Consider the following 23,100-nt stretch of genomic DNA (forward strand, 5'->3'; position numbering starts at 1 on the left):
TTCAGGATGAAACTGTTCCACCTCAGATCATCAGGCATTAGTTAGATTCTCAAAAGGAGTGCACAACCTAGATCCCTCACATGCAGTTCATAATAGGGTTTCAGTTCCTGTGAGAATCTCATGCTGCTGCGCTGATCTGACACTGACAGAAGCCGGGAGCTCAGGCAGTGATGCTTGCTCGCCCACCCACCCACCGCTCACCTCCTGCTGTGCAGCCCACTTCCTAACAGGCCGATGACCTGTACTAGTCCAGGGGTTGAAGACCCCTGTTTAGAGATATGGGAGATAACAAAAAAAACTAAATACATTCTGGGAACAATACGTTTTTGGATATTTTTTTTTTTTTTTTTTTTTTTTTGGTTTTATATTTGAGTGGAGGAAAGCTGATTAGCTGGCATCCAGCAAAGAGTCTAGTCTGGGAAGTGTGCCCTTGAGCAGGCTGACTAGCGTCATCAGACAACTTTAGCTACTTACAGATTCAGATGACCTGGAGATTTTAACCATGATTTGTGCCAGGCTGATACTGTAATGTTGCATTAGGCCTGTACCACTTCCCTCTTCAGAAGTTCCCAGCTCTCACTCATGGTGAATTATTTCATTGAGATTTTTTTTTTTTTTTTTCTTTTTTGTAAGATGGGGTTTCACCATGTTAACCAGGCTGGTCTCAAACTCCTGATCTCAGGTAATCCACCTGCCTTGGCCTCCCAAAGTGCTGGGATTACAGATGTGAGCCACCACATCCAGCCTCATTGAGCATTTTTGTAATTGATGATGGCTTCATTTTTAGTGGGGCTTTGTGTATAGGAGTCCTATGTGGCCTGGGTTGAGGCTGTGTTTCCTCAAAGAGATTTTATATTTGCTTCTATCTGCCTGGTATGCATTTTTAGTTATGCTTTTAACTTGTTGGTCCCTGGTTTACATAGGTAGTATTAGACTAAACTCCAGACCTGATAAATTCTCAGGGGAAATTTGTTTTTCCCAGTCAAAGGGTTAGGCCAAGACATACAGCTTTCCTGGGTTTCTCTGTGCATCTCTGCGAATTTTGTTTCTGGTTTATATGTACTTCAATCCCTGAAGGCATCAGAGGTAGAAACCAGAGTTTTTTCTGTTCTGTCACTCAGCAACAAAAAACACAGAAGACTTCTGTACCAAAACGTGTGTGTTGGGGGGTTCTTCCCACACTCCAACAAGCCATCAATTCTGCAGCAGACACCAGCTGGGGGGCCTACAATTCAATTCAGTTCTAATGCTATCTACCTAGAGATAGCCTCAAAAGCCGCAGTTTGAGGGTTCAGTTTCACAAAACCACCATCTCCTTCCTGCAAGTCCAAGGCCCCTAAAACATCTGACTGAACAGCTTCCAGATGGGGTTCCGAAGATCCCCTCTTTATTACAGTTTATTACAAAGGATGTTTTAAAGTATACAGATAAACAGCCAGATGAAGAGATACATAGAGCGAGGTCTGGAAGGGTCCTGAGCACAGGTGCTTCTGTCCCCTTGGAGTTGGAGTACACCATCCTCCTGGCCTGTGGTTGTCTTCTCATTCATCTTCCTGTCAGCCTCCATGTGTTCAGCTCTCTGGAAGCTCTCTAAACCCTGTTCTTTGGGGATTTTATGGAGGCTTTATTACATAGGTACGATTGACTAAACCATTAGTCATTGGTGATCAACTTAACCTTCAGCCCCTCTCTCCTCCCTGGAGGCTGGAGGTGGGGCTGAGAGTACCAACCTTCTAATCACACCTTGTTTTTTCCAGTGAAGAGCTGCCATTCTTAAGTTACCTGGGGGCTGCCAGCCATCAGTCAACCAGTAGCTTACAAGAAGACATCACTGGAGTCTCCAAGGATTGTAGTTGTATGCTAAGAAACAGGGTCAAAGACCAAATATATATTTCACAATATCACAGAAGGTATAGGCCTTGGAGAGTCCTAGCCATATGTGAAAGTATCAGATCTGTCTCTTTACTCTTTTTAACCCAAAATTTCTTCTCCTGTTGCTGTCTCCATTAAAACTCAGAGTTGGCCAGGTGTGGTGGCTCATTCCTGTAATCCTAACACCTTGGGAAGCCAAGGCAGGAGAATCACTTGAGCCCAGGAGTTTGAGACCAGCCTGAGCAACACAGGAAGACCCTGTCTCTATGGAAAAGTGTTTTTAAAATAGCAGGCATGGTGATATGGGCCTGTAGTCCCAGCTACTCAGGAGGCAGAGGTGGGAGGATTACCTGGGCCCAGGAAGTCAAGGCTGCAGTGAGCTATGATCCTGCCACTGCACTCCAGCCTGGGTGACAGAAGGAGATCAGTGAGACTCTGTCTCTTAAAAAAGATTTTAAAAAGGGAACAACAAAAACAAAATTTCAAAGTCCCCGTAAACCAGTAAAACTGCAAACCCCCCAGGGAAGCCTTAGTATCAGCTCATCAACATTATTCCTTTCTCCACCAAGTTAGCTCCTTCTTAATTTTTTGAATATTGAGAATTTTTCTTACTTTCTTGTGAACTTAGCTCTCCAATTAACTGAAAGTTTGGGTTGTACATTTATGGAATTTAATCATATTTGTGAAGAATTTATATTTTGTATATTAGTATAATGTTCATTTTCTTTTTTCTTTTTTTTTTTTTTTGAGACGGAGTTTCGCTCTTGTTACCCAGGCTGGAGTGCAATGGCGCGATCTCGGCTCACCGCAACCTCCGCCTCCTGGGTTCAAGCAATTCTCCTGCCTCAGCCTCCTGAGTAGCTGGGATTACAGGCACGCGCCACCATGCCCAGCTAATTTTTTGTATTTTAGTAGAGACAGGGTTTCACCATGTTGACCAAAGAAATAAATTATAAAATATACGGAATATGAATGTTTAGAAAGAAAGCTTGGACCATGTGTGGTGGCTCATACCTATATCCCAGCACTGTGGGAGGCTGAGACAGGTGGACTGATGGAACTCAGGAGTTTGAGACCAGCCTGGCCAACATGGCAAAACCCTGTCTCTACAAAAAATATAAAAATTGGCCAGTTGTGGTGACACACACCTGCAGTCCCAGCTACTTGGGAGGCTGAGGTTGGAGGATGGCTTGAGCCCAAGAGGTTGAGGCTGCAGTGAGCTGTAATTGCACCACTGCACTCTAGCCTGGGCAACACTGTGAGACCCTGTTTCAAAAAAAAAAAAAAGTCCAAGATTTGAAATCATAAAAAGTTTATTGACTGGTATAATACAATTACACTGGCAGGGGCGGTGGCGGGGAGTGGGGGAGATTTTAAAAGCCACATTTATTTTGAAATTAAAAAAAACACTTCTAGTCATGCCTGCAATCCCAGCACTTTGGGAGGTCAAAGTGGATGGATTACCTGAGGTTAGGAGTTTGAGACTAGCCTGGCCAACATGACAAAACCCTGTCTCTACTTAAATACAAAAATTAGCCAGGCATGGTGGTAGGTACCTGTAATCTCAGCTGGTCACGAGGCTGAGGTTGTAGAATTGCTTGAACCGGGGAGGTGAAGGTTGCAGTGAGCTGAGATCACATCACTGCACCCCAGTCTGGGCGACAGAGTGAGACTCTGTCTCAAAAAATAAAAGAAAAAAAAAAAAGCACTTCTAGGCCAGGTGCAGTGGCTCATGCATGTAATCCCAGTGCTTTGGGAAGCTGAGGTAGGAAAACTGTTTGATGCCCAGAGTACTGACACCAGGCTGGGCAATGTAGCCAGACCCTTCTCTATACAAAATATTTAAAAACTAACCTGGGTGTGGTAGTACACACCTTTAGTTCTAGCTACTCGAGAGGCTGAGACAGGAAGATTGCTTGAGCCCAGAAGTTTGAGGCTGCAGTGAGCTGTGATAGCACAACTGCACTACAGCCTGAGTGACAGAGCAAGAGCCTATCTCAAATAAATGGGCAGGGCACAGTGGCTCACGCCTGTAATACCAGCGCTTTGGGAGGCCAAGGTGGGTGGATCACCTGAGGTCAGGAGTTTGAGACCAGCATTGACCAATATGGCGAAACCTCATCTCTACTAATAATACAAAAATTAGCCGGGCATGGTAGCATGAACCTGTAGTCCCAGATACTCAGGAGGCTGAGACAGTTAATTGCTCGAACCTAGGAGGCGGGGGTTCCAGTGAGCCGAGATCACGCTACCACTCCAGCCTGGGCAACAGAGCGAGAGTCTATCTCAAAAATAAAAAGAAATAAATAACATGTAGGTCAAATAAGATATCACAAAGGAAATGTAAAAACAATTTTGAACTGAATGTTAACAAAATTTCTATGTATCAATGCTTATGGGGTACAACTAACACAGAGTAATGTATATCCTTAAAGGCATATATCTTAAGAAAGATGGAAAATTAATGAGCTGAGAATGAATTGCAAAAAGCTAGAAAAATAAGAGATGGGATACTATATTGCTATTCACAAAGATTCACTGCCCATCTCTGGGCATTGGTATTAGGCTGAGCCATATTTCTTGCTCTGGTCAGTTGAATGTGTACAGAAATGTTATGTGTCACAACTAGGCAGAAGTTTTAAGAATCAACATGTGGTTCACCATATGATCTCTTTGCTTCTACCGTAATAATTGTCAATGTTTTAAACAGTGGCTGCTTTGCTAGCTTGAGCTCCAGAATGAAGACAGTGTGGAGAAGAACCCAGCCAAGCTGGATGGAACAGGTGGCACGAGTGAGAAACTAAGTTGGTGAAAGTCCTGGAATTTGCGGGGGAGTTTTTTACTATGTATCATAACCTAGCCTTTCCCTACTGTTACAGAAGTACAGAAGAAACTTGAATACAATAAGATAAATGAAATAATAAAGGTAACAAAATTAATGAAGTGGAAAGCAACATGTAATAGAGAGGATTGATATACACAAAAGCTGGATCTTTTTTTTTTTTTTTTTTTTTTTTTCTTTTTTTTGAGACGGAGTTTCGCTCTTGTTACCCAGGCTGGAGTGCAATGGCACGATCTCGGCTCACCGCAACCTCCGCCTCCTGGGTTCAGGCAATTCTCCTGCCTCAGCCTCCTGAGTAGCTGGGATTACAGGCACGCGCCACCATGCCCAGCTAATTTTTTGTATTTTTAGTAGAGACGGGGTTTCACCATGTTGACCAGGATGGTCTCGATCTCTCGACCTCGTGATCCACCCGCCTTGGCCTCCCAAAGTGCTGGGATTACAGGCTTGAGCCACCGCGCCCGGCCAAAAGCTGGTTCTTTTAAAAAAAAAGTACTAAAATTTATAAATCTCTGGCAAATTATCAAGAAAAATTTTAAAAAGAGACAATGCACAAATAACCAATACCAGTAATGAAATTCAGATAGCAGTACACATTCTACAAATGCCTAAAAGATAAGCAGATTTTATAATTACCTTCACACCTAAAATGTAAAAAGCTAGATGAAATGTATTCATAGGAAAAAAAAACTTACCAAAATTGACCCCCAAAAAAAAAAAAAAAGAAACGTGAAGTCCTATAATTTTTAAAGGAATCAAATCAGTATTTTTTAAACCTTCCTGTAAATAGCTAACAGAAAAATAATGCTTTATACAAACTCTTTGGAGAAAAGAAAAAAAGTTATATACCCTCCAATTCATTTACAAAGCTATCATAATTTTGATAACCAAAAGCCAATAAAGACAGTTCCAGATGAGAAAATTTAGCCATATCTCATGAACATGGATACCAGAATTCTAAACAAAACATCTTATTAGCAAATCAAATCAATATATAAGAAGGAAAATACATATTGATCAATGGGGTAGACAGAATAATAGCCCCCAAAGATGTTTATATCCTAATCCCTGAAATCTATGAATGTTTTTTATTTAGGAGTGCAGTGGTGCAATTATGGCTCATTGCAGCCTTTAGCTGTAGCTTGGAATATAGGCATATGCCACCATGCCCTAGCTAATTAAAACTCTTTAAAAATAGAGACAGGGTCTGCCTATATTGCCCAGGCTAGTCTCAAACTCCTGGCCTCAAGTGATCCTCTCACCTCAGCCTCTGAAAGTGCTGGGCTTACAGCCATCAGCTACCATGCCCAGACAGAATGTTATTTTACTTGGCAAAAAGGACTTTGCAGACATGATTAAATTGAGGACCTTGGGATGGGGAGATTATCTTGGATGATCTTCAAGGCCTAAGGTAATCACAAGAGTCTTTCTAAGAGGGAAACAGGAGGATTAGAGTCAGAGAGTAGGTGCCCATGGAAGCAGAGGTTGGAGTGATGACCTTTGAAGATGGAGGAAGGGGCCACCAGCCAAGGAATGCAGTTGGCCTCTAGAACTGATGTTCCCTTTTCATGTTTCTAGAGGCCAACTGGTTCTTTGGGAAAAAAATAAAATTGATAAATCCCTGACAAATTATCATTAGCAGATTTCAGAAGAAATGCAGCTCTGCTAACACCTTTAGTTAGTCCATAAGACCCACTTCAGACTTCTGCCCTCAGGAATTGTAAGATAATGAATGCATGTTTTTCAAAGCCATTTAAATGTGTGCTAATTTGTTACAGAAGCAATAGGAAATTAATACAACTAAGTTGATTCTAGAAATGTGAGGATGGTTTAACCTTTGAAAATCCAAGTATTGGCCAGGCGCAGTGGCTCACGCCTGTAATCCTAGCACTTTGGGAGGCTGAGGTGGGTGGATCACCTGAGGTCAGGAGTTCAAGACCAGCCTGGCCATCATGGTGAAACTCCATCTTTAAAAAAGAAAAGAAAAGAAAATCCAAGTATTTCACCATATTAATAGCTTTAAAGGAGAAAAATCATGGCAATCTCAGTAATTGCAAAAAAGTATTCATAAAATTCAGTTTCAATCATAATTTTTTTTTTTAAATCCCTTAACAAACAAAGAATAGAAAAAACTTCCTAAATCTGAGAAAGGATATCAGAAAGCAATGTAGGGCTTCTGGGATTCTTTTTTATGAGACAGAGTCTTTGCTTCTCACCCAGGCTGGAGGGCAGTGGCAGGATCTCAATTCACTGCAACCTCTGTCTCCTGGGTTCAAGCCATTCCTGTGCCTCAGCCTCCCATGTAGCTGGGATTACAGGTGCCCCCCGTTACACTTAGCTAATTTTTGTATTTTCAGTAAAGACAGGGTTTCACCATGTTGACCAGGCTGGTCTTGAACTCCTGACCTCATATGATCCTCCCACCGTGGCCTTCCAGAGTACTGGGATTACAGGCATGACCCCTCGTGCCCAGCCTAAAACCTTATTTCTTGACTCTAAAGTTTGCTATATAATAATTACATCTATGCACTTTCCTTTGTGTTGTTTTTCACAACAAAAATGTTTTTAAAAAGACAGGAGAAAGAGAGAAAGAGAAAGAAAGATTTAGAAGCAGATGGAGGCCAGGCACAGTGGCTCACGCCTGTAATCCCAGCACTTTGGAAAGCTAAGACAGGTTGATCACCTGAGGTTAGGAGTTTGAGACCAGCTTGGCCAACAAGGTGAAACCCCGTCTCTATTAAAAATACAAAACTTAGCCAAGCACAGTTGCGCATACCTGTAGTCCCAGCTACTCAAGAGGCTGAGGCAGGAGAATCACTTTGAACCCAGGAAGCAGAGGTTGCAGCAAGCCAAGGTCATGCCACTGCACTCCAGCCTTGGTGACAGAGTGAGACGCCATCTCAAAAAAAAAAGAAAGAAAGAAAAAAGACAAAACTATGTTTTAGGACTCAAAACTGCTGTAATATCTGAGTGGCCACTCAAGGCTAGCCTTACGAATGGTGGGACTTAAAACTAGACCAGCTAAGCTGAGCTGAAAGCCTCTGAACCCTTGTGAGTTGGGATGGCTTCTCTCCCTCAGTATGGCAGTAGCCGGGCAGAGAACCAGCACTGGGCAAGACGGAGAAATCATGGGCTCCTGCTCTGGAGAGGGACCCATTGTAGCAGTCTTGCAAAATGACACAGAAGCCACTAACGAGAATTAATTGGGAGTTACCTGGGACCCTGAGGAACAGAAGGGACTGAGATGGTGAGAGGGAGGGCAGTGCATGGAGAGGTATTGGTATCTCAATCATGAAGTGGGTGGGTGGGGATAAAAAAACACCCAGAGTTCTCATCTCCCAAGTGTGGGAAAATCTTCAAATTCCGAGATTCTAAAATTAATATAACAAATAATTACTGAGTGCCTACCATGCACAGGCACAAAGAATTCATTATTTTGAAGCTTGCCTTTGTAGGACTTCATCTCTTAGCCTAATGATTACATACAGTTTTTCTGGTGGCTGTCAAAGGGAAAGACCATACAGCCAGCTGCTGGCAGAGTTTTAATGTCAACATTCTGGGAGGGCTGGTTCGGTATTAAAATTAAGTAAGACATAAGTTGCCATGGGCAAGATACATTCTGAGCCAGTGATCGTGGTAATGAGTAAAAGTTGATGTCTGAATGTAAGGATTCTGGGCCATGCATATGACGTTTCTGCTCTACATCACATATACTGATGATCTGAGTGAACGAAATGACTGTTGATCACGAAGCAAACGTTTAATTCATATGCAAATTTAGGATTTCTAGGGTGATAGCAAGGTGAATTGTCATAAAAGGTAGAACACATGTCAGAAATCTAGCATGTGCTGGAAACACATGGGCTCTAGGGGACCCCAAATTGCAAGTATGAAAGAAGAAGCCTGAGTGGAAGGTGGAGAGGACATCTCATGAGGCTTGGTGATCCACTTCTGGATGGCTGGGAGAACTTGCTGACCTCCAGCCCAATTGCTCACAGTCCCTGAGAAGTGTTGGTCACTAGAAGGCTGAAGTCTTGTCCCTGCTGGAAAAGAGCTGTGAAGGGGCAGGCATGTGTTGAGGAATAGCTCATTACAAATGTGAGCCATGAAGACTGTTTCTCCCTACACTCCATCCTGAGCCCAGTTCAAGGCTGCAGTGAGCTATGGTACTATTGTATCATAATTCCTTGCCCAGTCCTACTCAAGTCCCATCATTGGAAGAGCAGCTTTAAAATAAACTCTTTCTTACCACTGAGCTTAAGCAAAAAAATAATTTTTAAAAAAAACCAGATGCCAACAGTTCATAACTATTCCAACTTTGCCTTCCCTATTCCAGATGGTGCTATGACTCTGTCAGGGTAGTGCTCTCCCTTCCTACCATGAGAGCAAGCTAAGCTTTGTGTTATCACAAAAAGTGTCTTGATGGCATTTTCACGGAGCCAGCATTCAATTACTGAGGCCCACAGTGATCCAACTGAGACCTCCTCAACACTGCAGTCCAAGACCCCTGACTCAGTCAGCGGTGATCCTCTGCGGCTCTTAAGCTTCCTGCTTGGAGTTCTTTCAGACTGAAGCAATGAGAGATGCAAGTCTTGTATTCGACCCAAGCTCCAGTTTTTTAAATTTTTCTTTTAGGTGTGATGGCCCACGCCTATAATCCTAGAAATTAGGGAGGCCAAGGTGGGAGGATTGCTAGTGGCCAGGAGTTTGAGACCAGCCTGGGCAAAATAGAAAGATTCAGTCTCTAAAAAAATTAGAAAACAGCTGGGTGTGGTGGCATGTGCTGTAGTCCCAGCTACTTGGGAGGCTGAGACCAGAGGATGGCTTAAGCCTAGGAGTTCAAGGTTGCAGTGAACTATGATTGCACTACAGCACTCAGGTGACAGAGCAAGACCCTGTCTCTAAAAACATAAAAAGTAGCAAGAAATAAATATATCTTTTTATTTCACTTCCCAAATACTCAGCCTGTTTTCTCTTCTACCAATGAAGAACCCTTTGATTATCTGACCATATTTGAAAATCTCTTCTCCTTGGTGGGTATCTGCCGTATTACTAACAATGCTACTACCTGTCTGTGTCCGTCCTTGTCATTTTTTGTTGTGCATCTATAAGAGGAAAGTTTTTAGTGAAGAGGACAAGTGTAGGTCTTAGTAAGTCTGTCCCTTAGCCGGCCCAGGGACAAATTCTGTCTCGGATCAAAACTTCATTAGAACTTTCCTCAGATGTGTCTTATTTTGACTTTAAGAGTTTGGTTCAGGACAATCTCTCCAGAGCCTCTGTCTGCTGGGAACTGTGAATTCATCAGGGTTACAGGTGGAAAAGGTCTAGCTATGAGGCTGGGGGGTCCTGAGCTACAGGATGCACAAGCAACTGTCAGCTCACCATTCACAGACGCTCATGGGTCTGTCTCAGTATCAACCTGTCTATGGCTTATTTGGGCCAGACCTCTGCTTCTTGCATGTATTTATGCTGTTACTCAAATGTGTACACTTATCTTTCTAGGTAGCATCATCATTTCACCAAGGATAATTTAGAATTATGGTAGCCTAGCCACTATGAGGAATTTCTGATATGAATAAAAGTATTCACTTTAGAATGCAAAGTGAACACAATTCCAGACATCCAATGGTCTTCTTTTTTTTTTTTTTTTTTTGAGATAGGCTCTCACTCTGTCACTCTGTCACCCAGGCTGAAATGCAGTGGCATGATTTCAGTTCACTGCAACCTCTGCCTCCCGGACTCAAGCGATCCTCCCACCTTGCCCTTCAAGTAGCTGGGACCGCAGGCAACCTCCCACCACACCTGGCTAATTTTTGTATTTTTTGTAGAGATGGGGTTTTGCCATATTGCCCGGGCTGGTCTCGAACTGCTGAGCTCAAGTGATCCGCCCATGTTGGCCTCCCAACTGGAGATTACAGGAGTGAGCCACCACACCCAGCCCCAAAAATTCCTTCCTTAACAGATTTCTTGGTGAAAGCAAAATAAAAAGGAACTACTTAACCCTATCTTTTAGACATCCCCTGCCACTATATCACAGCTCAAACCTATTTCTTTTCCCCCACCCTGTGCTCCTCCATCTCCCTCTGCCCTTTTCTCTCCCTTGGGCCCACTCCCCTTTCCTTCTGGCTGGCTAGGTACCCCAAAGCTCACTTAACTCTAAGGTAAACCTCCTTCAGAATAGAAAAAATTTTCTATGGTGGATTTTAAGCCCCGTTTTCATTTTTAGCTGAAAGCCATTGTAAAAGACTCTTCAAGGCCTAAGCGGGACTTCAAAGTGTTTTAGGAACATATAATCCAGAGAAGCCACATTTGTAGCAATTCATTTACATGCCAATAGGAGCCTCAGATGCAAAACATTTGATGAAAAAGTCAGAATGGAAAGCCCCCCCCAATGATGATTTTTTTATTTAGGGTCTCACTAGATTGCCCAGGCTGGTCTTGAATTCGAGGTATTAGGATTACAGGCATGAGCTGCCATGCCTGGCCCAATGGTGATTTCAAAGACCATGGATTGCATAGGAAGCTGAAGGGGTTTGGGGAAGCTGTGAATGTTAGTCGGGGTCTTTTGGAGGCTATCTGCTGTCTGCCTTATGACAATGTGCTCTGATTAGTTCTTCGTCAAGAAAGAAGTCTGTTTAGCAGGTCATGGACTGAAAAGTACAGATTGTGTGTGTGTGTGTGTGTATGTGTGTGTGTGTTTGTGTGTATGTAAAAGAGAGAAGTCTGATAGAGACTTCAGGCTAGGACCTTTAGTATCTAGTGGCAGAATTCTGGAGCAGATATTGAAGCGGATGTGGTGTGGCTCTCTTCTCTTTTTGTGAATGGCCTTAAGCCAGAAATAGGGGATTTATTATGTAAGCAAAAACTAGAATGAGAAACAGCCCCATGGCCAGATCTCCAAAACCTCCTTGAACATTTTGAAGGAGTGCTAGAACTAAGAAACTAAAGAAAAGGAAAAAAGCAAAAAACAAATCACTAATGAAGGTGTTCAATTCTCCATTCTGCTTTTAAACCCACAAAGAAACATTTCTCTAAAACATAAAGGACAACCTTACAAACTTTTTATGGATATAGGCAAAAAATATCAATCTTGATCACTATTACACAACCAGAGGGCTGGGGTCTTGACCCTACTGGAAGAGTTGTGAAGGGGTCAGGCATGTGTTGAGGAACAGCTCATTATAAATTTGATCATGAAGACTGTGTTCCTCCCCACACTACATATATGAGTACTGGTGACCCCTCAAAGAAACAAGCAGTGATTCCCTCTTCAGTTAGTTCCCTTGTGCCCGGCAACCTGGGGGCAGGGCTGGCAAAGGACTAGGAGAAAAGAAGCAGGAAGGGAGGTCTTATTTCTGCCAAGGTCGCCTCCCTCTTATCAACCCTGCTGTTCACTCCCTGCCCCAGGGCTGACTCCTAGGAATGCCAGGCTTGGGGCAAATCACAGTGTGTTCTCGGGTCAACCTAATCCAACCTCTCTCTCCAAGTGAAATCCGGTTCTGGTGACCATCAAAGGCTGTCAAAGGATAACAAAAAGCCAGCTTGAGGAGTTGACAGGCGTTTACAGGCTGCTTGAGTAAACTTTCCCTTCATCTACCTCCTGCCCTCGGGGGATTCAGAACAGACCTCAGGTGCTCAGAGCAGCACCCACCGTTATGAAATCCAGCCTAGCAAACAAGGACTTGAGCTGCATTTAGAACCCGGAGAGGAGGGCATCCCCAGGGGAGTTAGGGGAGGGGAGCCGGAACGGGAAGACTGTCTTCAACTAATCACCCAGTGTGGATCCATGTAAAAGGCCACGTGGGACTATACACTGGGAGCCCCGGTTCTGCTCGACATACAAACCTTCCCACGGTTACAGTTGTCCAGAAACGTGTAGGGCAGTGGTGAAGACCCCAGAGGCAGGACGTGGGGCACCTTCTAACGCTTAGGACTCTGCTCAAAAGCTTGCCCTGACCCTGCTGCCTTTTGGGTCTTCAGTCCGGACCATACAATATGTCACTTAAATGCAGGTGATTTTTTTGTTTTGAATCTTGCTGTGGCTTCTCCCGCACTGGTCTGTGAGCTGCTCCCGCCTCGGCTGCCCCCCGCTCGACCCCGCCCCTAATCCTGTTAACTTCTGGGCATCCCACAGCCCGGGGCTAAACCCCGCTAAGCTCTCCATAAAGCTTTGATCACAGTCTTAGACCAGGATGAAGAAATAAATAAATACCAAGTTGGTGAAACAGCCTAAAGCCTTTAAGAAATCCAGGGCAACAGAGATTCCACAGAGGACAGGCCAACGGGTTAGTGTAGGGAAGTCAAGTTGGAAAGAGGAACTCCGCTAAAATAAGAAAATACAAATGCTCCCAGCAGAGGGGCGTCCAGAGAGTCGCGGCCTGGGAATGGGCCTGGGTCCTCGCGAGCATGCCAGGCCCGCGTCGCAAAAGGGCTGGGCGGGCGAGGGCAGGCCAGCTCCCGGGAGGCTCGCCGTCGGGGTTGGGGCCCGTCGGCCGGCCTCCCCATTTTTGTGACGTGCCGGGGGCAGCAGCAGTGACGGGGCCACCACACAAAGCCGAGTCGTCGGGTGGGGGTCTCCCAGGCCAAGAGCCCCGATGGGATGGGGAGGGGGCGGGAATCGAGGCGCCCTCGGGCGCCCCGGCTCCGCGCAGAATTAAAGTGAGCTCGAACTCCGCGGCGCCGGCGGCTGGCAGCGGGCACCTGGGCGGCCGCGAGCGCCCGTCGTCCGCCTGGCTGCTGCGGCCGCGCTGGCAGCCTGCGAGGCGGGCTCGCCGAGGCCTCACCACGCCCCCGCGGGGGTGGAGCCGCGGCCAGGGGCGGGTTCGCAGCTGGCGGCGCTTGGGCCCGGGGCGGAGGCTGTGGCAGCAGCTGCAGCGGCGGCGGCGGCGGCAGCGCCAGGAGCTGCTGCAGCAGAGGCGGAGGTTGCTCCTGGACGCGTCCGGGCCGCGCAGCAGGAGCCACAGCCCGGAGGCGCCAGGCGGTGCGCTGGGTGCTGCTGCTCGCCTGCCGCCGCCCGGGCCCCCGCTACCGCCCGGGCCCCTGCTACCTTCTGCGCCCCCGTCGACTCAGCCCGCGAGTGCGCCCCAGCCGGGACGCCGCCCCCGGCCGGGTCTCCACTTCTCGGCCGCACCTTCCATGACAGCGCCCGCGAGAAGATGGCTGCGAAGGGCGCGCACGGCTCCCACCTGAAGGTGGAAAGCGAGCTGGACCGCTGCCGCGCCGAGGGCCACTGGGACCGCATGCCGGAGCTGGTCCGGCAGCTGCAGACGCTGAGCATGCCCGGCAGCGGAGGCAGCAAGCGAGCCAGCGCGAGCGCCGCGTTCACCTCTCCAGACACCGGTGAGTGAGGGAAGGGGCTGGCTCGCCGGCAGCGAGCGCGCGAAACGCACCGCCTCCTCCAGGAAGCGCGCCCCGACCGTCTTCGGCCGGCAACGGCCGCCTGCCCGCCCACGGTGCTGGTCTTAGGAGCAGCCAGGGTAGTTAGGAAGGTCCTTCTGCCGCGAGAGAAAAATAACAGGCAGGTTGGGGGCTTAGGGGAAAGAGAGAACTGGCTTTTGCTCTCTGCCTTTTAGGATCATGTGGGTAACTCCGACTACCGTGAAATGGTGGTATCTGCATGTTACAAGATTGGTGCATGGGCTGGACTCTTGCCCCCCCCCCCCACACACACACACCACCGCGGCCCTAGGGTGGGATGGCCCTAAACTTCATCAGGTGAAGTGTGTCTGTCTCTTCTTTGTCCATTTCTCGAAAGTAAAGTTGAAAACGGAGCTCCGTCCACAGCAGACAGGGGCGAGGGATTGAAGGGCTTCAGGCTGGGGTGGTGGAGAAATGGGGAAGAGGCTTAGCAAGCCTCAGTTTCTTCATTTGTGGCGATCTCAGGACACATCCAGCTCTGGCAGTCAGTGGCTTTAGCAGTAGGGCTGGTTTGGCTGGGCCAGGCTCTTGTGCTGGGGTGGGAAAGCACCCTGATGTGGCAGCAGGGAACACCCGCCCCAGTCTCTAACCTCAGATCCTGTTCCTGGGGCCTTCAGCTCACCCTCCCTGAGTCCTCTCTGTGGGCACAATCACTTAGGAGGCTTTGTGGAAGGAGGCAAAGAATAAATGAATACAGATATAAAGAGTTTTTAAAGACTGCCCAGCCTGTGGAAGGCTCTGAGAGGGACAGATCATGATAATAATAGTAATAGCCAACACTTAATCTCATGCTTCCTGTGTGCCTCACACTGTCCTGATCACTTTAATCAACCCCAGGAACCAGGTACTCTGGTTTGCCCCACTTTACAGATAAGGAAACTGAGGCACAGAGCAACTAAATAACTTGATGATCTAGCCACTAAGTTGTGGAACCAGGATTTGAGCTCAGGTTTCTGAGTATACCCTTTAAATCAGTTGCACTATTACTTCTCAAAGATGTACCCCACAAAATCCCTGCCCTTGAAGAGCTCCCACAGTGAATGGGGAGGCAAGAAAGTGATCAGAGGGCAATTGTTTGTGGGTTTATTATTATTATTATTATTATTATTATTATTGCCTTTTGGGTTTTTGTTTTGTTTTGTTTTGTTTGAGACAGGGTCTCTGTCTGTTACCCAAGCTGGAGTGTAATGGTGCAATCTCAGCTCCCTGCAGCCTCAATTTCCTTGGCTCAAGCCATCCTTCCACCTCAGCCTCCCAAGTAGCTGGGACTATAGATGCGGGCTACCATACCTGGCTAAGTTTTGTAGTTTTAGTAGAGACCAGGTTTCACCATGTTGCCCAGGCTGATCTCCAACTGGGCTGAAGTGTTCCGCCCACCTAGGTCTCCCAAAGTGCTGGGATTACAGGTATGAGCTACTGTGCCTGGCCACTTTCTCTATTTTTTAAATTCTTATAGACAAACCTGTTAGAGGAGGGCAAGAGTTATTGTCCCCATTTTAGACATAGGGACACCAAGGCCCAGAGAGGTCACATAATGTGTATGTGGTAAAGCCTGTACTCAAGCCTGAGTCTCTGCCACCAAGTCTCCTAATGTCAGAGTTGGGGACATGGAGCCTGGGCCTACTTAACTGTGGGAACTGGCCAGTATAAGGATGGAGATGGAGGGTCAGCTGTATCTCTCCTGCCAGTTTTGGGGTCTGTGAATTTTTCTCCCACTGTTAAATCCAGATACATTATCACAAAGCATGCACTCCCACTGGGACACATAGTCATACACACATATGCACACACAGAAACACGAGGAAGGAAAACAAATGCCTCCCAAAGCCCATGCGTAGAACATTGTTTGTATTAACTGCTGTGTTGGTCCTTTCTCTCGGTGTTCCTTGATCACTCAAGGGATTGAGAGCTTGTTCTTTTTTAGAGTTTGATGCAGACCCTCCTGCAGCCCAAAAGGGAGATTCTTAACATCCCACCTGGCCTGTTAGACTCTTCTGAGTCAGTGACCTGAGGCTTCAACAGTTACAGATTTTGAGAGAGATTCTGAGACCCATTTTACTCAGGACTTGAGGTCCAGTGGTATCTGATATTTCCTACAAAAATGAAAAGTAGCTCCCGGAAGGTAGATTCAGGGGGATGGAAGGGGAGGATGAGCTGTGGGGCCTCTTTCTGATCTGGGGGCGGGGGGTGAAAGATAGGGAATGCCTCAGCAGAATAGTCCCCCATACCGTTTTCCTGTCTGAGGTTGCTCCTCGCCACCCTACTAGGGCGAAGGTGCTGGCTACTGTCTTCTTGCTCACGTCCGGTCTAGATTTGGTCAGGATGGAGCAGGGGAACCCCAGAGTTCTGCTTGCTGTGCTGGGGTTTGTTCATATAAAAACAAAGAGCCCATCTGAGTGGTTAAAAAACAACTTTATTATGAAGAACGTTCAAAACACAAAAGAAAGTGAAAGAATGAGTCACATGTATCCATCAACCAACCTCAGTGATTATGAACTCATGAAGTCTTGTCTGAGATATATTCAACCCATTTCTCCTCCACGTTTCAGTTTTTTCAATATGTATTTATTAAATAAGAACTCTGTTTTTTGTGTGTTTCTTTTGTTTTGTTTGTTTGTTTTAGAGATGGAAGCTAGCTCTTTCACCCAGACTGGAGTGCAGTGGTACAATTAGAGCTTACTACACACTTGAACTCCTGGGCTCAAGGGATCCTTCCACCTCAGCCTCCTAACTAGAAGGAAGGGCAGCCTAGGCAACAAAGTGAGATCCCATCTCTATTTTCCCCACCCTCAAAAAAGTTAACCAGGCATGGTAGCACACGTCTATAGTCCAGCTGTTTGGGAGGCCAAGACAGGAGGATCACTTGAGGCCAGGAGTTGGAGACCAGCCCAGGCAACATACCCCAGGCACTCACCACCAAACCCAGCTAATTTTCAAATTTTTTATAGAGATGGGGTCTTGCTATATTGCCCAAATTGGTCTTGAAGTCCTGGGCTCAAGCTGTTGTCCTACCTTGGCCTCCCAAAGTGTTGAGATTTCAGGCATGAGCCACCACACCCAGTAATAAGAACTCTTTTTAAAAACATAGCCACTGTACCATTATTATACCTTACAAAAATCTAACAATTACATTTTACAATTAGTTTATTAGAGTCAGGATATAAATTAGGCCACACATTGCACTCGTTTGTGAGGTTAGGTCTCTCCACCCCACCCAGCATTTTGTTATGAAAATTTCAAACATACAGCAAAGGACAAAAAAATTTGCAGTGAACACTTGTGTACCTATTAACCTTTTGCTGTGCTTGCTTTATTACGTATCTGTTCCTCTACCCAACCATCTCGAGTCTCTCTTTTTTCTGTTTTTTCTTAGAGAAAGGGTCTTATTGTGTCATAGCTCACTGCAGCATGAACTCAAGCAATCCTCCTGCCTCAGCCACCTAAGTGGCTGGGACCACAGGTGTGTATGCCACCACAGCAGTTAAATCTTTTTTTTTTTTTTTTTGAGATGGAGTCTTGCTCTGTCACCAGGCTGGACTGCAGTGGCGTGATCTTGATCACTGCAACCTCCGCCTCCTGGGTTCAAGTGATTTCCTGCCTCAGCTTCCCGAGTAGCTGGGACTACAGGCGCATGCCACCATGCCCAGCTAGTTTTTGTATTTTTGGTAGAGACAGGGTTTCACCAAGTTGGCCAGGTTGGTCTCGATCTCTTAACCTCTGATCCACCTACCTCGGCCTCCCCAAGTGCTGGGATGATAGGCACGAGCCACTGTGCTGGCTACCTTGTTAACTTTTTTATTTTTTGTAGAGATAGGATTACACTATGTGGTCCCAAGCTGATTTTGAACTCCTGGACTCAGGCAATCTTCCTGCCTTGGTCTCCCAAAGTGCTGGGATTACAGATGTGAACTACCATGCCCGGCCTTTGAGTCTCTGTTAATCTGTAGTCACCACCCCTGCCCCCCCCCCTTTTTTTTAGCAGAATGATTTTTTTTTTTTTTTTTTTTTGAGACGGAGTTTCGCTCTTGTTACCCAGGCTGGAGTGCAATGGCGCGATCTCGGCTCACCGCAACCTCCGCCTCCTGGATTCAGGCAATTCTCCTGCCTCAGCCTCCTGAGTAGCTGAGATTACAGGCACGTGCCACCATGCCCAGCTAATTTTTTGTATTTTTAGTAGAGACGGGGTTTCACCATGTTGACCAGGATGGTCTCGATCTCTCGACCTCGTGATCCACCCGCCTCGGCCTCCCAAAGTGCTGGGATTACAGGCTTGAGCCACCGCGCCCGGCCTGATTTTTTTTTTTAAGACTGGAAATTGTTTTCAACATTTCTTCAGTTTCAGGGGGTTTGTTCAAGGCAGATGGCTGCTTGCTAGTTTCAGCCTTTTCCTCCTGGCTATGGTTGGCAGGTCCCAGCCCTCTATCGTCCTGGGAGGTGTGCAGCTGCAGAAACCACTGTACCTCTGATTGCCCCAGTAGGGAAGGGCCTGGTCTGAACCCTGGCCTGGCTGGCTAGACCCATGTTTCCTGACTGTGAATGGGCGAGTTGTGGAGAGTGGATGACTGTCATCCAAACATGGGATCTTGAAGGGTGTCCTTGTGACCTGGCACTCTTGGAGAGGCCTGGAGGAGATGTGAGCTGAAAGGGCTGTAAGGAAGGTAGGCAGGCACTGAGGCCTTCCAAACACGATTGGGTTGGGAGACTGGCTGGACAGTAAGTGGGGCTTTGGAGCTCTGCTGAGGTCAGGGTGCCGAGCAAGGCCGAAGAATCAGCACCCAGAGTCGAATTCACTATTGGTCTGATGGAAAAGTCTTCTTAAACGCCCCTGGGCAGAGGAAAGCTGCAGCACTTCACCAGAAGTAGGATAGGGAGTTGGTTTTGGACAACAGGATGATACAAAGCAACTTGTTTTGCCTTTGGAAGGACAGAGAAGCCTTTATCCACCTGAATTCTTTTTTTTTTTTTTTTTTAATTTTCTAGAGATGGCGTCTTGCCCTGCTGCCTACACTGGAGTGCAGTGGCGCAATCATCGCTCCTTACAGTGCTGAACTCCTGGGCTGAAGCCATCCTCCCACCTCATCCTTCCAAGTAGCTAGGACTCTAGGCGTTTACCTCCAAGCCCGGCTAACTTTTTTTGTGTGTAGTGACAGAATCTTACTGTGTTGACCAGGCTGGTCCCTAACTCCTGGTTTCAATCAGTCCTACCACCTCGGCCTCCCAAAGTGCTGGGATTACAGGCATAAGCCACCACAGCAAGCCTGAGTTCTTACTTAACTAAAAGTCCAGAGCTTCTAATTCTGAAACATCTTTCGGTTCCATGGACTGGACAGTTGAAAATAGCTGGATGGAAAGAAGAGAGGAAGGGAAGAGAGACGTGGGGCAGGGAGAAGGAGAGTTGAGTAAAGGAGGAAAAGAAAGTGAATTTCTGCTGCCTATTGAGTGTCTGGTAAACAAACACATATAGATTGAGTTGGGGGTGTAAGGGGCAGGCAGAAAGCCTCCTGAGAAGGACCTGAAGTGTCAGTCAACAAAATAGCCTGAAATTCACCGGTATATGAAGGTGAGGACAGTTCTTATCCCTGTCCTTGAATTTACAACTAGCTTTTAACGTACTCTTTTCAGTTGTTAAGACTGTTGTTTATTTTGAAATTACCAGCAGCTCTGCTCTGCATGGGATGCGGGAGAGACAGGGCGTTTTTTGGCTGTGTTATGTTTTATTATTATTACTGGCTGTGACCCTAATAATATTGCATATCTTTATTATCATCTATAAAACGGGGATAATATCTACCTTTCAGGGCTGTACAGATGAAATGATGCTGTATAAAAAAGTATCTGGTACATACTAAGCCCTCAACAAATACTAGTGCCTCTTTCATAGTCAGTCACTCTTATGGTTTACAGATTTGTGGTGAAAGATCAATTTTGTTTTGTTTAAATTCCCAATCTGGCCAGGTACAGTGGCTTATGCCTGTGATCCCAGCATTTTGGGAGGCTGAGGTGGACACGTCACTCGAGCTCAGGAGTTCAAGACCAGCCAAAAAAATTAGCTGGGCTTGGTAGAGTGTGTCTGTAGTCCCAGCTACTCAGGAGGCTGAGGCAGGAGAATCACTTGAACCTAGGAGGTAGAGGTTGCAGTGAGCTGAGATCGTGCCACTGCACTCCAGCCTGGGTGACAGACTCTGTCTCAAAATAAAATAAATGCCCAATCCGTTATGCTCTGATACTTCCATAAAGTATAATAAAAATGAAATACTAGAAAAATGAAAGAAAATATACAAAGAACTACCTCCCAATTTTTTATTATTAGATTTTGACAGATTTAAAATTATTCTGTCAAATTTCTAAACATGTACTCTTAAGTTCTGCTGTCATCTCCTTGGGATTGGATCACAAGCATTGAGAGAGCCGCAGCAGGCCATGGGCAGCCACACTTGGAGCAGCCTGGGTCCAAAGGGGCACACTCTGGGGAGGAAGCTGGTTTCTCTTGGCATGAAAAGCACTCAACCAAGGAGCTCACTCAAGTGGGGAGCTCTGGTCCGGGCAGGTGGATGGCAGAGCTGCACGGGATGGTCACCGATGGCGTGGTGTCCAGATGGTGCTGTCTGGTGGCGCAGTGGCCCAACAGCGCGGTGGTGAGCTGTGGGCTGGGTGCGGTGTCCATGAGCACTGCCAGTGTGCAAAGAAAGGGGGTCAATGGGTCAGGGACCAGCTGGGGGTGGGGCCAACATCCTGAGGGGCCCGTTTTCGCTCTTTAGGCTCCGGCTTCAAACCCCACCCCTGGCTTTACAGATGCAAAGCAGGTTAGAAGTTGGGAGCAACTTTCCCCGAGGCTCAGGGCTCTGGAATGCTGCTCTGACTAACTGGGTCTAGGGAAAGGTGCAAAAATAATTTTGATGTATGTTGCCAAATTACCCTAAAGTCTTATTAGTCTTTATAGTCTGATGTGGGCAGACTATAGTCTCTATAGTATAGTCTGCCAGCAATGGATGATAGTTTGAACCAGGTAGTTTTTTAACCATTTCCTCAAAATGTTAATTTTAAAAGTCATAAGGATCCCATAATTAGTGCCTTCAGAACAAAACCTCCTGTGACGGCGTTCTTGGGATTCTGGACTTTAGAACTGTTCTTTGTGGGGAATCTCCTTTATGGTGAGAGATTCTTCTTCAGAGGCATGAAATGTTTTGTTTTTTTCTAAAGACGGGATCTCCCTATGTTGCCCAGTCTGGTCTTGAACTCCTGGGCTCAAGTGATGCTCCCATCTCAGCCTCCCCAGAAGCTGGGACTACAGGCGTGCACTGCTGTGCCCAGCTAAGGAATGCAGTTTTGGACCTGTGGCTATGAGATGTGAGCAAACTGTGGTATCCTGAGAGTGAAGAGGGAATGGCAGCCCTGTAGATCTGAGAACACCATACTGGTAGCAAAAAGAGTACTTTGAGAAAGATGGCACCAAGCAGGCATTCCTCGGGACATTTTTGGATTGGCACTTAACTCTCGAGCCTGATGTCTTCCTCCTGGGGGAGTTGAGAGGATCCGATTTACTCAACAGGTATTTACTGGGTCTCTTTATTGAATGGTGGGCCTTCTCCTCTCCCCAGTTGCTGGGAGGTGCAATGAGCACATCCACCCAAGAACCATGGTGAAACCACACTTGACTGAGCACCCGCCTCCTGTGCTCGAGCCGCCTCTGCTGTAGGTAGCAGGAATCTGGTGGTCACAAGATGAGCTTTCAATGTGGTAGAGGGAGGCAGCAAATAAACCAAGCAGTATATTATTTTTATTTTTTGAGGCAGTCTTACTTTGTTGCCCAGGCTGGAGTGCAGTGGTACGATCTCGACTCACTGTAACATCTGCCTCCTGAGTTTAAGCAGTTCTGCCTCAGCCTCCCGAGTAGCTGGGATTACAGGTGCCCATCACCATGCCCAGCTAATTTTGCATTTTAGTAGAGATGGGGTTTTGACGTGTTGGCCAGGCCGGTCTCAAACTCCTGACCTCAAGCAATTGCCTGTCCTGGGCTCGCAAAGTGCTGGGATTACAGGTGTGAGCCACTGCGCTCACTAAACCAAGCAGTATAAAACCACCTACCAGGAGGTGGGGGATGCAAATGAGCTACCATATGTAAGAGACCTGCAGAAAGTGCAGGTATTAAACATGTTCGAGGATTTGCCTTGGCACACAAGTAGACCTGCTTCCCACCTAACTCTGCTATGGCTGCTAGGTTATCCCTGAGTCATCTCAAATTACCTTAAAAAGGGGGATGGTGCAGTGACTGATGCCCAAAATGGCAGCACTTTGGGAGGCTGAGTCAGGAGGGTCACTTGAGCCTGGGAGTGCCATGATCATTCCACTGCACTCCAGCTTGGGTGGCAGAATGAGACTCTGTGGTTTTTGTGTTTTTTTTTTTAAACTTAAAAATGGAGAAAACTGGCCGGGCGCGATGGCTCACGCCTGTAATCCCAGCACTTTGGGAGCCTGAGGCGTGTGGATCACCTGAGGTCAGGAGTTCAAGACCAGCCTGATCAACATGATGAAACCCTACCTCTACTAAAAAGACAAAATTAGCCAGGCTTGGTGGTGCATGCCTGTAATCCCACCTACTCGGGAGGCTGAGGCAGAAGAATCACTTATACCTGGGAGGCAGAGGTTTAAGTAAGCCGAGATCATGCCATTGCACTCTAGCCTGGGCAACAAGAGCAAAACTTCATCTCAGAAAAAAAATAGAGAAAATCAATTACTGGTATGTAAAACTTAGGAGCATGTAAAAGTACATTATTAAGCCACCTCATATATTTTTCTTCTTCAATCATGTGGGGAGAATTCTTTCTTGGTTTAAGAACTTATTTTTTTTTTTTTTTGAGACAGAGTTTCGCTCTTGTTACCCAGGCTGGAGTGCAATGGCACGATCTTGGCTCACTGCAACCTCCGCCTCCTGGGTTCAGGCAATTCTCCTGCCTCAGCCTCCTGAGTAG

General features: G+C 46.6%; 1 protein-coding gene across 4 annotated transcripts in view; it reads left to right on the plus strand.

Annotated features, from left to right (window-relative positions):
• Window positions 1-23,100, plus strand: part of TTC7A (tetratricopeptide repeat domain 7A) — a 153,718-nt gene that overhangs the window by 4,982 nt on the left and 125,636 nt on the right. For 3 of the 4 annotated variants that reach the window (XM_074396839.1, XM_003926740.4, XM_010337451.3), the window contains exon 1: window positions 13,548-14,053. The exons of the other annotated variant lie outside the window; for it this stretch is intronic. In XM_074396839.1, coding sequence (XP_074252940.1) covers window positions 13,870-14,053 — 184 coding nt within the window. In that variant the 5' untranslated portion in view covers window positions 13,548-13,869. Of the gene's footprint in view, window positions 1-13,547; window positions 14,054-23,100 lie in introns of those variants that run through there. 4 annotated transcript variants of the gene reach the window in all.

This window comes from Saimiri boliviensis, chromosome 1 (assembly GCF_048565385.1).
Source record: "Saimiri boliviensis isolate mSaiBol1 chromosome 1, mSaiBol1.pri, whole genome shotgun sequence".
NCBI classification, from domain to species: domain Eukaryota; kingdom Metazoa; phylum Chordata; class Mammalia; order Primates; family Cebidae; genus Saimiri; species Saimiri boliviensis.